The 16,394-nt window shown below is 39.1% G+C and overlaps 1 protein-coding gene across 1 annotated transcript in view; it reads left to right on the top strand.

Annotated features, from left to right (window-relative positions):
- Positions 1-384: 384 nt before the first annotated feature.
- The window catches only part of Syne1 (spectrin repeat containing nuclear envelope protein 1), a 462,188-nt gene continuing 446,178 nt past the window's right edge, over positions 385-16,394 (top strand). Inside the window, exon 1 of the mRNA XM_059272792.1 lies at positions 385-659. Coding sequence (XP_059128775.1) covers positions 593-659 — 67 coding nt within the window. The 5' untranslated portion in view covers positions 385-592. The remainder of the gene's footprint in view (positions 660-16,394) is intronic.

The following is a 16,394-nucleotide window of genomic DNA, read 5'->3' as shown; positions in this document are numbered from 1 at the left end:
TCCACACAAGGAAGCCGAGAGAGGAACCAGAACGTGGAGCGAAGCTGTTAACCCTCAAAGCCCGTCTCCACTGATATTCTTCCCCCAGCAAGGCTCTGCCTCTTGAAGGTCCCATAACCTCCCAAATAGCACCACCAAACAGGGATCACGTGATAAATACCTGAACCTATGCAGTATGCTTCTCATTCAAACCACCACACATAACATAGAAATTTTAAAGCTTGCTTAGTGCTTTAAACTTTCTAATGTTTTCTCTATTAGTTGTTTCCCTTGATAGTGAGTCAGACATTATTAGAGTGCCATAGAGGATCTTCTCATTTTGCACTGACTAAGGTGGATGTTTTTCATATTGTACTTTTGTTGGTTTGTTTTTCAGGTTCTCGAGTCTACCTAAGAATGTTCTCTTAGAAAAAAGGAGAATGTATGGCCCGCCGTGTTAGGACGCTGCCTCCTCACTGATCACCATGAGTACTTGCGGTTTGGCTGAGACTCGAAGACTGTAGACAAGGCTGCATATGTCATCAGAAGCAGCATAGTATCACCCTGCACTGAGGGACATCCTTGGTATCCGTTTCATGCTACAAGAAGAACCATGGCAACCCCCAGGGCATCTTCCAGATCCCATCGGGATATCACCAACGTGATGCAGAGGCTACAAGGTGAGCTGGAAATGTAGCTTTTAAATACGCTCAAATAAAAGTCTCAGTTTATCTCAGAATATCTTCTTTTTTTTCTTGGTCTTTCATTCAGCTTTATGGAGTTATAGCAAAGAAGAGACTAGACTGGGTGTCTTTCATTTTAGTATTTTTAATAAGTCCATGCTGTCTTGAGATGTTATGTGCATCATGTGCAAAGAAAAGAAAGATATGGCTCATCGTGATTGTGTCTCTGCTTTAGTGTCCAGTTGCAAAATCACTTATGCTAGTGCTGTCCTGACAGGGTTGCCATGGTAATGCTGGACAAGCAACTCCCTGTCCAATCAGAGACTCAGGTTCACTGAGAACTTCCAGGCAGGTGCCCTAACCTTGTGTTTCTCTGTCTGTACTGATTGATTTGTGATATCAGTATTAGTTGGACCTCCCTCCTGCTTATTGTTGAAGAATCTGTGTCCAATAAAACAACAGATCTGGCTGAAAATAGGACATAGACAGACCCCCCCCCCTGCCCAAGACTGAAAGTTCTGATGGGTTTTATTCAGCACCAATGATCTCAGACTTGAGTTGTACGTCTTGATCTGTGTAGATGGAATTGTGTCCTTTGACTATATGTCTTTGCCTGTATGCCTGGGAGAAATTACTGAATCATATCATGCCCCAGTGGCATCGTTTACAAACGATGGGAAGGAACCTGATTAGGACCCCTATCAAAATGTGCAGAAGATTTTTTTGGTCGTGGAAGATTTACCTATGAGTTTGTTAAAGGTGAAAATTTCCAGCCAAACTACAGACTGACAATAAAGAATGGATGTGGAAAGATTTGAAGGGACTCCTGCAGGGTCAGATTACAGTCCTACTCTGTATTCTTTACTTTGTCCTTGATGAGTGACAATCCCTGTTATTGAGGCCTTGATTGGGGGTGAGAGAGACTGAAGAGTATTTATGCTTTAATGTTGCTTTATTATTTTTTTTGTAATGGATGTATAAGTGGCATTTCCTGAGAAATCTGTGGAGGAGAGAACAGAGCGGAGGCTCCATCTCTACTCCACACCAGGTCTGCTTGATGTCTGTGCATTTACACGTCCCATTTGCAAAACACAGACCCAGTCCTCCACTCTTGGACCCTCCCAGGACTGTGTTGTGAAGCTCAAGGATATTAGATGGAATTTGTGATGTAATCTATATGTGCTGCGATATGGTGAATTATTTAGATAGTCATAGAAGAATAATAGCTTTGTGATGTGTCACATTCATTTTTTATTGTTTAGATTATTTTCAGAAGATTGTTAATGGTTTTATATATTGAGTGACGTGTAAAGCTGGTGGTTTTGTTATATAATTGAATGACTATACTTGTACATCTTTTTTTTTAATCAAAGTTATAGAAAGTCAGAAGGATATCTGACAGTCAGAATGCGGAACCTTGAAATTTGGGAAGAGAACATTTCTAAGCGTGGATCATCTTGTCTGTATAGCTGATTGATGAGCAGGGGTGTGAGGTCTGCTGCAGAATGTCACCTCTATTGGGCTTCAGCGGAAGAAAGAGGGCAGGACGTGAAAATGATCGTACTGGCTGTCTGCTACCACATTGATCTGCTGGGTTAATCCCGCTGATTCAGCCAGCAAAGGGCATTTTCTGTTCTCATTGTATGTCCCCAAGAAGCTTTGCATCCGCAAGGGGTTAGCCCTTCTGGCAAAGGAGAAGAGTCATCTGTCAAGGGGATTTGGAAGCCCTGCTTACTCACTGGAACCTACTGACAAGTGACCGAGATCCTCATAACTGAGGACTGGCACTATCGTCTAGAAAACTAAGACCAATGAAGAAATGAATTTAAGGAGAGATGAATTTGTACTAATTTAAACAGAGCCAGATTGGCTGTTTTCAAAGTTAAAAATCTATAAGAACGTTTTCCAGAGCCTCCATATTCATTGCCTCGGGAGATAATACACAATTTTTTTATCCCTCCCCCCAGATTTTATTTTCACTTCAGAATCATGAATAACCAATAAAGAGCAAAGGACTTTCAACAATGGCAACCTGGCTTTGCCCTCTTGCTTACTTTATAGCTACATTGTTGACAGTTTTCTCTGCTTTTAATGTGCAGTCCCAGCTCTCCGAATTCATGCGCAGACACACAGATTGTGACACAATTCTGTTGCTGCTGTAGCAGTTCAATCTTTCACCTTTGCCAATATTTGTGCTTGTCTGAGCATAATGTTTTAGGCTGGGATCCTGAATTATGGATGAGCAGCCAGAGTGCATTGCAGAGTTCATTTACTCATAAGAAAATAAATGTTCTATAACTTAGTCGATCAATTTCGATCTAAGCTTAAAGGAAAACATGGGAAGATATTATATAATATAGACATCTAAACATTTTAAATGCATAAAATTAGTGTATATATTATATATGTATGTATATATTTTAAATGCTAAGAAGACACACTTAATAGAAGTTCCTGAAATTACCTTGGGTATACTGAAAAAAAGTGTCTCAACCCTTTTGTTTACAAATATTTTTTGTAGGCAGAGACTGTATTTTAAAGATCTCCTCATAGTGCCTCTGGGTAGCATTTACTTAGAATATTTGTTGACTTTTCCCAGCTACTTCTCTTTTATTTGAAAATGTTGAATTTCATGGATTTCCAGATGAATATGTCAATGACAGGGTGGTATTGATGTAATCTTACAGAACAAGTGGTAATTACCAAAACAGATGGCAATCAGCATGCAAACCCATATATAGAAAGAGGTCTCATAAGTGTGTAAAGTTAAACCAGCATTGGTGGCACCCATAATGCAACACTCAGGAGGCTGAGGCAGGCAGATCTCTCAGTTCAAGGCCAGCCTGGTCTACAAAGCAAGTTCCAGAACCTCTAGGGCAACACAGAGAATCCCTGTCTTGAAAAACAAAAAACAAAAACAAACAACAAAAGAGTAATTTAAATCTCGGTGTTTGGTTTTCTCTAAGTCCACTATAAAACATCAAACTAACAAAGCACTTGATTGAAAAGTAGTATAAAATAATGAAGGCTGGGTGGCAGTGGCACACACCTTTAATTCCAGCACTTGGGAGGCAGAGCCAGGCAGATCTCTTTGAGTTTGAGGCCAGCCTGGGCTACAGAGTGAGTTCCAGGACAGACACCAAAACTACACAGAGAAACTCTGTCTCAAAAAACAAAAACAAAAACAAACAAACAAATACATAAATAAAATAATGAAAAATGAAAACCTCACTTTCTTGCTATTTAAAATGAGGAAACAGCCAGGCAGCAGTGGCACACACCTTTAATCTCAGCTCTTGGTAGGCAGAACTACTCGGATCTCTGTGAGTTCGAGGCCAGCCTGGTCTACAGAGCGAGATCCAGGACAGGCACCAAAACTACACAGAGAAACCCTGTCCAAAAAAAAATAAAAATAAAGTAAAATAAAATGAGGAAGCAGGAACATAAGGTAGGAGGAACCTGGCACCCTGTGAAGTTTCTAATTCTTTTGTAATTCTTTGAGATATGAAATTTTATCCTTTATTACTCTGACCCAGTGTCCCCTCTTATACAACCACAAAGCAATACCCAAGCCAAAATTATTCTGTCTTGACTGAAGGTCTGCTTGAGACTCTCCTCTCTTCCTACAGGAATGCTCTGTAGCAGCATCTCAAGTTGAAGCAGACTTGCGTCATTCCTCTGTGTTTTGGGAAATCGTAGATGAATAAGTGTTTGATAACAAAAGCAATGAGTTAGGACCTCTTAAATACTTAACTTAAGATAAAATTAGTCAAGACATTTAAAAGCAAAGGAAGAAATGATTTAAGTTGGATACCAATTTGTCTACCCTTTAAAAAACATTTGAATTGGTGTTCAGTTAAAAGAATGTTTGAACATAACATCCCTTAGAGAACACACATCTTTATAATATGTTGCCACTTAGCTCTGTAGGTAGTTTTGTTCCTATGATGTTTGGGGCATATTTGTGTGTCCATGTTAGTGTTAATTTTATGTGTACTAAAGTGTCTATACTTATATACTGCTCTGGGCTGCAGATCTTTCTGTTTGTAGACCCATTTAATATATCCTGTTATATGAAGGCCGTGGGCCTCCAGGGTGTTCACTGACCTACTTAATATTGGCTATAAAATGGAAAAACAATGTTAAATCCCAAACAGCCAAAGCTCCCACACACCATTGTGTCAGCTAGTCAAATAGAAATCAAATTGAGTCATAAATTATTTGTGTGTAAATAAATCTTGTATAAGGTATGGGTATATTTTATGACACTTGAGATAGTTCAAAGGTTTATAAAATAACACATCCCAATGTGTCATATGCCTCTACATGAATTATTTTTAATATACTACTTTAAGATTCTTACCCACGTGACAATAAAATCATTTCTTTAACCTCCCAAGTGAAGTCTCAGCCAACTGCTTGACTTCCCCATTCAAACATATCTAACTATTGGCCATTTTAGGTCCCTTACATATCCTGTGTTTCAGCCATACCCTGAAGGTATGCTGACTCTTCTGGGCACCTTCAGGATATGAGTTCAGCTCAGAGCTCCTGAAACTTGGTTACCTTCAAAGCCCAACTTAAATACAGCTGTGCCAGGGGAAGCTTTTTCATCAATATGATAAGTAAGTCTTACTCCTTGCTCTAAGTTTCTCCAGCACATGATAGCACCATGATTGTAGTATGTATTGCTGCTTTGCAATTTTGAAAGTCTGGCCAAAGGAACTGGTGATTTTGCAAACGCATTATAAGTGCTTCCTGAGAGAGGCAAGCAAGTTGGTTCTCTTATTTTTTTTTTCTCACAACAGAAAACTGTTGTGAGAAAATCAATTCTGAAACTTATTTTGAACACCTTACATTTTAGAGGCCTTCCACACTTCCCAACAAGGAGCAAAGTACACGTGACTGTGCCCTGTAGAAGACACAGCTTAGGCATCACCAGTACAGGGAGAGCAGTTAAAGATATGGAATTCACTGATGCAGGGAACATGGCCGGGCGGAAAGAAAAGATGGTCCAATAGTGGTGTATTCAAAGATAGAGGTGCGGAACGAGGAGGGTTCAACATAGAAGATGAAATGCTACAGCCAATGTTGAAGGAAGGAGAGCGATGGGACGTTTGGGAGCCAAGGGGATGAGTCAGAGAGGAAGTAATTGATGGTGTTTAATGTCACTTACGTTTATGTGTGTCTCTTTCTGTAAATTCATTGCATAAAAGACTGTGTATTTTACATACTGATTATCAGGCTGAGTAGACACACCTTCATGAGCCTAAAGTTCAAAATCATTTCTAGAAAAACAAAAAATGGCTCTGCTCATGGCTGCAAGAAATTTCAAGGTTCTCCGAAGTTGTTGAATAAGAGAGAGTCCGTAGGATCTCAGTAAATATAATTTTGTACTTTATGTAGACCTTAAGAGGAACGGGGACCTAATAGCAAGTTTTCTTCATTGGACACAAGACAACTTTCTGTCCTTATGGAGTCTGGTATCCTGCTCAGAACTAAACATGATCCTCATGAGACCAGATATCTTTCAGACACCTGGATGGGACTGTCACTTCTCTCCCATGTCTTTCTTTATGCATCCCTCCCGCATGCATCTTCACTCACACTCCTTAGTTGTCTAGTTTATTTATTTTTTAAAAGAATTATATATATATATATATATATATATATATATATATATATATTTCTGTCTGCATGCATCCCTGCAGGCCAGACACCAGATCTCATCGTAGATGGTTGTGAGCCACCATGTGGTTGCTGGGAATTGAACTCAGGACCTCTGAAAGAGCAGCCAGTGCTCTTAACCTCTGAGCCATCTCTCCAGCCCCTCTGGTTTATTTTTTTATATGTTATTATAGTCACTGACATTGCTCTCTTCAAATCTGCCTTTGTTTATTTGGCTCCGCCAGGGCCCAGCTTCCTGGGCAGGGCAGAGAACGTATGATGTCACGTGTCTATAGAATATCTGAAACACTGTCAAAGCTATAAGATTTCCTCTCCTCAAAGGCACTGTCACCAAATTAGAACAACCATGTTTCCATTTGGGAAAACTCTAATCAGTAACTGTGGTGGTAGCTCTTCGAACCTGCCAGTCATGGAGCTGACCGGAACCTTGGGATGTCCTCTGTATGATGGACGAAGTCTCCACAGGTGACCACAGACTTTAAAAAATGTATAATACAAGGGATCAGATAGTTATTAAGAAGAAAAAATAGACTTTCAATTTCCATGTTAGATCTTTTATATGCTTTATGAGATTTAACAAAAATAAAAAATATTTGCCTCCCAGGCTCCTATTTTCTTTCAGATTGGGGCTGATGAGGAATTAAACACTTTCTTTTCCTGTGCACACTCCTATCTAAACACACAAATATCCCTTTCCCATTCTTTGAATGATAATCCATAGTTTAAGCAATTTGTAGATATTTAATTAACCATGGGCTATTTTATTTTAAGTAGTTGAGAAATTGCAGTAAAAATATAGACAGACATTCAAAAAGACTGAAGATAGGCCAATAATATGGTTTTGTTTTCTCAACTAAGTGAATAGAAACATGAAAGAAGTTAGTGACATCTCAGACAGATTCCGCAACCAGTGATGTTTGTATGACTTTGATCTATGTGCAACAGTGTGTGGGTGAAGTGACGTTTAAGTATTTTCAAAGTGGTTTCTATCTTAACTTGTGTTCTTTTTCTTCCCCTATTGTTCACAATGACCTCTTGGATTAAAAACAATTCCTTCCTCTTCTGATATCAATCTCTCGTGTTAGTAAACACTGGTCTCCACCCATGTGAAAAACAGTATTTACCTTGAATTCTGAAATCACCCACTTCTGTTTGCTTCCTTTCTCATCATAGGAGTCGCCAACGTTGTCCACATGACATTTGGGCTCCCTTTATCTGCCTATTCTTTGTTGTTGTGTTGGCTTGTTCACTGACTTGGGGAGAATTCTGCAATTCCCAGCATTTATCTCAGTTGTTTCTGCTATTGGTTTTGTTTGTGGTTGTGCATGCTCTCTCACACTGTGAGCCACAGCATTCATTTTTGCCAAGAATTACTCTAATCACACAGGTGCAGCTAGCATCTTCAGATCCTCTGCTTTTTCTGGACTTCTCACAGATGATCTCATTTTATTCAGATTCCAGGGAGATGGGCATGGATAGTCCACTGCATGACTATCCATGCACTGCTTGGATGGTAAGTAGCAAAGTGAAATTCTGACTGTACTGCCAGAGCCAGGGAGCTTGGCGAGGCTCTACCCTGGATACTGTAGCAATGGATCTTTCACAGCTCCATTCCATTTTGTTCCTTTCCTTATTTGAAAGCCTGGACCAATCCTCAAGGTCCTTTCATCATGGTTAAAACCAATCTTCACCACTGATCACCTTACTTTCATTTTGCTTCATCCCTGTATACTATGATGTTTCACTCCTAGCCCCTTTCCAGCCAAGCCTTAAACTCACTTGTCTATTACATCATCCCCTTCCCCATCATTCTGTCTTTCCCAGGCTTCAAAGCCCAGCTCAAATATTCTTCTAGGAAATGTAAATACTGATTATGATCAGTCAGAATAAGACATTCTCTTTCCACGCTCTACTTTAAACAACTTTTATATTAAAGCATCTGCTGCGCCAGTGTGCATGTGTTTGCTCCTTTATCTATGCTTGTTTAGAATTTTAGTAACTCCAGAGTAGATGATTCAGCTTCTGAGATTTTTTTTTATCACAAATGCGGTGTTTATTAAGGGCTCCATCTTCTCAGCTGTACATTCATGCATTTAAGAAATATTTCATGAATAGCCACTGAGCCCAGATCCTCTCAATACAAACATGAAAATAGCCCAGAACACCTATGCTTAGGGAACAACAAACTCCAGCAATGAGAAGATAATTATCAAAGAATTGATTAACAGTGACAGATATGATGATGGGTGAGTACAGACTTGATGATTGAGTGAGTTAGGAAATTTCCATGGAACAGAGAGGTATAATTGCACAAATTTGGCAAGAGAAAAAACTGTCAAATTATTTTCTTGTGTTTTATTTTTTTATTCTGAACTGAAGATTATTCATTTTTGATTATTGTTTTCTTCTTTTTATTTATTACTATTGTATTATTATTACTATTAATTATTATTTTGAGATAGGATTTTGCCTCATAGCTAGCTCAAACTTGTCTTGCATTTGCAGTGATCACCTGCCTCAGCTTCATGAAAACACTTGCTCTTATAAAGCACAGCTTCCTACTTCTACATAAACTAGTCGGGTTACTTAGATCAGAAGTGGATTTATAAATTACAGTTTGATATCTTACTTTGTGAATGAATGAAGAGAGTTCAGAGCTATGAAGTGATAAACCAAGGCCATGAACAGATCTCAGTAGGGTTCTAGTCTCTACGGAATTGTAAGAAAATAAATAGTGCATGCTTCTTTGAGGTTGTTCTTTTGCATAGTTGCTACAGATCTTGGGGTCTTCACAGACGGGAGACAAGTCTAGCTATATAATTTTCAGGGTCTAGGACAGTGGTTCTCAACCTTCCAAATGCTGTGACCCTTTAATACAGTTTCTCCTGTTCTGGTGACCCCCCAACCATAAAACTGTTTTGTCACTACTTCAGAACTGTAATTTTGCTGTTGTTATGAGTCCTAATGTAAATATGTGATATGCAGGCTATCTGATATGTGACCTCTGTGAAAGGTTGAGAACTGCTGGTCTAGAAGAAAAAGTGCAAACACAGAACTCATTGTTCAGTTGCTAAGACTAATTTCATATATAGCATAGCCTAAGTTGGAGTGGGGCCCACAGATGGAGGGCTCTGCTGTGTGACTCAGCTTGGACATCTGTGAAGCCAACCCTGGGAGATGATACTCTGTAGGACTTGTGACCCTGGAGATGTTAGGCTATCCAAAAAGAGGTGGAAAGAATGAGGAGGAGAAATGAAATGTGAAGAGCTCCTTAAATCTAGATTTTTTTTTAAAAATGCACCTTAAATTGGTTTCATATGAAAGAGAAAATGAGGGGACCATCTCTCCTCTTCATCTTAGCTCATGGCTGAGCTCACAACTAATTCTTGAACAAGGCGAGCCAGACTCACCAAAGGTTAAATAAACCTGGGATTATTAATGTCCTTATCTTTCGGAGTATAAAATAACCTACCATAAAAGTAGATTTGCTATCATTGAGTTTAAAATTTCCTTCCAAAGGGAAAATCACTTTGAATATTATTGCTTATATTGTTTCACACCCAAAATATTTAGGTTATACTCAATGACCATGATGAGAGAGTATCAATTATTTTTATTTTTAGAAATACATTGACTAATTACATTCCTTTTATTAGTCCCTACATTAGTAATACTGTAGTCAATTCTGCAACAATTGTGACATATTGCTTTATAAAAAGATACATTGGGTAAAGGATGTAGCTCAGTTGGTAGAATTCTGGCCCAGTATGAAGAAAGCCCGGGGTTTGATCCCCAGCACTACGTTAATTGAGTATGATGGCCCAAGCCTGTAATCCCAGCACTCAAAAAGTGGAAGCAGGAGAATTCAGAGTTCAAGGTCACCTTCAGTTATTATTGTAAGTTCCAGGCCAGCGTGAGGCACATGGGACACTGTGTAAAAGAATAAAAGAAAGAAACAAAGAGACAAAGAAAGAAACAATGAAAGAAAGAAAGAAAGGAAAGAGGAAAAGAAGAAAAAGAAAAAAAATTGCATTTTTTTTCTAACTTTATCTCATTCAGCAAAGTTGTGAAAAATCCCTACAGAGTACATGGGTCTTGAATTTGCAAATCAAAAGGCAAGGAACTATTTTTGTTGGGAAATCATTGCCAAGTTCATGGTTCTTATACAATATTAACGAGATACCCTGACATCATTCTGCACCGTGAACTAGTGACACACCTGGTTCATTCACATCATGATTATGGGCTCCTACTTAACAGGAAGCATGGACATTTCAGACTGAAACACATACACTTTAACACCTGTTTTATCCCAGGAATTTATTCCATGCATACTTACATCCCACCTACCTGATGACTACTTTTCAAAATAATCACTAACTCTGCTACCCTATTCAGACAAAGGATTGTCAATTCTGGTGAATTTTGAAATGTCACATATTTTCTTTTCTTTTTTTATTTTGTGCTTGTAAAAAGAATCTCATAGTTCACGATTTATTGTTCTTATTTTTGAGATGAAATAACAGATTTCTAGAACAATAAAGTGAGTACTAGTCACCTTTGAAGTGGAATGTGATGACGTACTGTGGTCATAACTACTCAATAGGCTGAGGGGGAGGGTTACTTGAACCTACAATTTTGAGTCAAGACTAAGTCACATAGCAAGATGTGAGAGGTTGGAAATTATATTAAAAATCAAACTTTGAGGATTCAACCTGATTTACAAACATGATGCGTGTTTTTAACAATTAATTGGGGGCCACCATTGAAATGCAAGTGTTCTGAGGAGTATACCATTTCATGTTTTGGAGTGATAAAGATTATCTTCTCTAACTTATTTTTTTTAAAGATAAATAGTTCATGTTTCTGAGACTGATTAATGCAAAACCATGCATTTAGTTAAGGCAAAACAAGACTAGAACCTAGATTATCTGTCTGTATGGCTACAAAATTGTCAATGATCATAATTATATACTTCTCTAAAAAAAAGGATAAAGAATAAAAAAAGCTTGTTTAGCTTTTGAATGTTAATTATTTTAATATCTAGTTTCCTACCAAAACACTTAGGTCAAACTGATTAATCATGATGATAAATGAGCAATTACTCTCCTTGCTTCCAAATATATTCGTGCTAATTATACAGTTGAAGAGTGAGACTGATAGTGTGTGCCTCATTTATATAAAATTATGAACTTTATCCATCATATTAATTTTCCATTACTTCATTGAAATACCTGAAAAAACAACATTCCAGGGAAGAAAGGCTTATTTTGGCTCACAGTTTTGGATATTACACTGCATGATCAAGGAGCCCCATTGCTTTGGGACTCTGGTGAAGGGGGTGGCAGATATGGTCATGCCATGACCAAACAATGAAGAGAAATGGGACTGACTTGGGTCCTACAATGACATCTGAGGGCATGCCCTTGTGTCATACAAACCTTCCAAAGGCCCATATTCTATGAGGTCATCGAATTTCCCAGTGATGCTACCAGGGACCATACCTTAAACACAGGGCCACTGGGGGGCCAGTCAACCTCAAACCGTGGAACCAGTAATTAGGACATATTACAGATACTTTAGAACTCACCCAGTACCTTGATAGGGATTTGTTTACCTGCCATGGGTTTTTGTTTTGTTTGCTTTTTCCATATAGGATCTTGCAAGATAGCCAGTCAGGCTAGCCTTGAACTCATGATTCCTCTGCTTCAGCCTTCCCAGGGCTGAGACTATAGGCCTTTACCCCAATTCACACACACCTAGTATCTTTTTCAATTTGCAGAATATGGCACATGTTTCCTAAATATTTATTTACATTTTATTTATTTTATTTGTTTATTTACTCTGTGTGTGTGTGTGTGTGTGTGTGTGTGTGTGTGTGTGTGTGTGTACATGCAAGAGCACATATCACAGCATACATGTGGAGGTCAGAAGACAACTTCCAGGAGTTAGTTCACTCTTCTGCATGGATCCTGGGGATTGAATCCTGGTGGTCAGCCTTGGAGGCAAGTGCCTTTATCTGTTGAAGGGTCTCTCCAGCCTTCTGAACTCCTACTAAATGCATTTTAGATTAGCCAGTTCATTCACTGTGTGCCTTCGAAGGTTACTAGAAGTAGAATAGAGGTAATGGTTGAGACCGATCAAGAGAATGAGACAGAATACAAAGAAATAATATCTTTATTTTATATCAGTTTTAATTGTGACTTTCAGTGGGGCTGTGAAAATGAGAAGTTCCTTTAGAGTTCCTATTCGCTCTATTTGCCACTTGAACTGGTTATTAACTATTGGTCTAGAGTTTGGCAAACAGTACTCCTCCTCTTGAAATCTTTGCTTGTATGTCTGATGCATTTCTTTCCTCCTGTGTGATCTTGGTTTATAAAATGCAGCTATGGGACACAATCATGCGTTTTCCCTCCTATAGTTGGATTTTTTTCTTTGGGCTGCCAGCTCACAAATAGTGACAGAGAGACTTATTATTAATTATGAAAGCTCGGCCTTAGCTTAGGCTTGTCCCACTAGCGCTTATAACTTAAATTAATCTGCTTTAATTAATCTACACTTTACCATGTGGCTTTTTACCCTTCTTTCATTCTGTATGTCCGACTCCCTCCATGTCTTCTTAGCATCTTCTCTGCACCTCGATTATTTCCTCCTACTTTCTTTCTCTACTTGGAAGTCCCGCCTACACCTCCTGCCTCGCTATTGGCTGTTCAGCTCTTTATTAAACCAATCACAGCGATACATCTTCACACAGTGCACAAACATCCCACAACACCCTCCTTTACAGCACATATGGAAAAGTCTCAGTGTTTGAGTCAGTCCAACCTTGGGGCTCCAACTCCGTCACTGCCAGCTGTATCCTGGCCCCTTAGGACCTTGGCCATTGGGGAGATTGTAGCCACAATTTTGCCCTTGAGACATTTCCCCAGAAGGTGCTATGGACAAGGGTCAGCAGACTTCTGGAAGTCAGTCCAAGATCCTTGTGGGTTCAACGTCTTTCCAGCTCATGCTGGGCTGATCCTCCCGTGTAGGAGCTGGCCCCTCCCACTTTAATTCTCAAGCCAGGTTTTAGGAACTAGGCCACAGTCTGAGAGAACTGCCAATGAGCTCCTTCCCTGTCACACTCCAGATGGCCACAGGGTTGCAGGCAGCAAACTGGCTTGTTCCCCCCCAAGCCCTGCCAAGCCAGCGACTGTGAATGTGGGGGATGAAGGCTGCTCACTTCCTTCCCTGTGGCAAATCAGTGGGATATTTATACTACAGATTTGTAATGTTAACCTAGTCTTCATTATGCTGGGGAATGCTGGCTTTTATTCCGTGTTTACAATCTTTGAGAATAACAATTAGTAAGGATTACTTATAATATTTAACTTTTGTCTTGGGAAGATATGAGCTATATGAATAGCATGCTGTACTAATTTAATTTAAAACAAGGTAAAACTGTAGTGAATATATATTATATTGTACTATATATTTTTATTACATTTAATATACATACATATATACATACATACACACACACACATATTTCCAAGGGGGGCAATTTTCTTTTAAAATTTGTGAAAGTGTCAATCCTTAATCACAACTATATAAATAAATTTAAGTATAAGAACTCAGAAAAGTAAAATTGTTTCTGTGTTTCACACTCTTTGGGGACTTTCTTCCTAGAAAACTATCTTCAGAGTTTTAATGTGGAATTGGCTTTAAATGGCTTAGTTGTTGATACTCAAAACTGGAGTGTTTCAGTGGAAACATTGACTGAGCCTAAATAGCCGCTAAATTGCTAGAATGCTGTTCTTCTCAGCAAAGCCACTTTGAAATCTGGCACTCACTAATGTGAGCCTTTATGTGTTTGATAAATACAACTATTTCCTGTTATCCAAAATAGCTCCTGATGTGGGTCAGATTATTGATGCAGAACACGGCCACACCCGCTCTGCTTCAAGGACAATCAGTACCCAGCAGTACCACTTAGCTGTCCTTTATGATTTAAGAGGGGGAAATGAATCTGTTTTGAAAACACAATTTCTTCTAACTCAAATTTCTCAAGATTCAACCAACATAGAAAATAATAAAGAAAGAAAGTGATAAATCTCCCCCAACATGACTAGAAAGGTAGAGACTAGATGCATAAATAGACAGAAGAATATATTTTGTTGACTGTCTCTAATATTTATGCATAAAAATTAACTTATGTTATGAATGCTGCTTTATAATCTGGGGCATTTGTAGAAAGCAATACATTATACATAGCTTTATGCATCAGGAAATATAAATTTATATTGTCATTGAGTAACTAGTGAATAATACTCCATCTTATAAATGTAATATTTTTGTTTTGATTTCAACTGTATTCACCATTAGAAATAAATGGGGTCATCTTTTAACATAGTTTCCTTCTGATTTAAATTTTTCTTTAAGAAATACATTTTTGTACTTTTTGAGAATTAGTTTTATAATCACTCAAACAGGTAAGATTCCAAGGTCATGGTAGCCTGACTATTGTAATGTTGGTGGCTTAAAAACTTGCAGTAAATTGGGTCAATTTTCCATTATTGTGGAATGTTTTCTGGTCAAGTGCCCAACCCTTTCCCCCAAGTGCCCAAATTGCTAAACCCAGAAGGATGGAGCCTCCCAGCCTCAGTGCCAGACCTCAGGGAAGGGCTGAAGGGAAACCCTGCCAGGATCTGACTCTCCCTTTTCTTTTTCCTCTGTCTCTGAGGGCACTTCACTTAAACACACAAACACAGTTCACCAGGGTGACTGCCACTTGTACTCCATAGTGCTGAGTTTAGTCATTATGCAAAATGCAGCATCCCGATCAAGATACAGAGGTGAAACTCGCCTCAACTACTGTGTGCTGCAGACAAGTGAGGCAATGGCGTCTGGCGTCATCCAAACATCCCCACTCCCTGCCACCTCAGCTCTCAGCTGCTTCTCTTCTGTGAATGGAAGTGAGAAGTTGTATGAGGTCTTCAATATGCAAGGGACAAGATGCTGACAAGCCTGCTTCTTGCTTTTGGCAAGAATATCATAGTTTTTAAAGCTTTGTTTATTTTTATTTTACGTGCATGCACATTTTTCTTGGATGTCTGTAAGGGTGCCCACAGAGGGTGGAAGAGGCCTCAGATCCCCTGGAACGAGACTGTTGTGAGACATCACATGGGTGCTGAGAACCAAACCTCGGTCCTCTGCAAAAATAGCAAAGTGAGAGTCATCTCTCCAGCCCCACATGTCATCATCTTATTACCAGACTCCTTTTTTTAAAAGCCTGCAGATGCTTCAGCCCCGTTTGAACTTCTACCCAGGTAAGGTTCCCATGGGAACCATTGCTAAATGTAATGATTCTGAAACTCTGGGTTATGGTTTGCTATCTTTTCTATGAGGTATTCCTTGTGCCTACAGCTTGAGCCTCATTATTCTCTTTAGCTATATGACAGGACCACCTCCCTCCTGGAGTCTTCATCCTTTGCATGCTTACCCTATGCCAGTCTCCCTCATCCCCTATGGACTGCCACACATTGTCTTGTTTCCCTTTTCCCTACTAGATTATATCAAAGCTGTTTCTCATTGTCAGTCCCAACCTCTGTTCCCTCTCCCTCTGTTATTTAAAGTGTATTTTAAATAATAATAATAATAATAATGATATTCCATGTTTAAGGTTGAAATCCAGATTGGCGAGCTGTAGTTTCTTTAATGAAATTGGGTTTCTACTCAGCTAGGTCTTTTCCTTCTCATGGTCTTGACACCTGTCACCATCATCCATTATTCCTGTCTTGAAATAGGCAGCAAATGCTTGTCTTCTTCATGTTTTTGGCATGCAACTCCCTGTTGAATTTCTGTCAAGATTCCCACTTTTGATGGGAAAGGCTGCACCCATCTTAGCGAACATCATTAACATATATCGTGTCCTCACTTGACCGAGCAAGGCTTCCTCACTTCACACAACAGCAACACAACGATATCATTCTCATTTCCGTGTGTCTGGGGTGTCATCTGAGATTTGGAAGGTGATCTATCTTCCCAAATTATCCAACTGTCAGT

The sequence above is a fragment of the Peromyscus eremicus genome, chromosome 8b, assembly GCF_949786415.1.
Source record: "Peromyscus eremicus chromosome 8b, PerEre_H2_v1, whole genome shotgun sequence".
Lineage (NCBI taxonomy): Eukaryota > Metazoa > Chordata > Mammalia > Rodentia > Cricetidae > Peromyscus > Peromyscus eremicus.
This window is presented reverse-complemented; position numbering and strand designations above follow the sequence as displayed.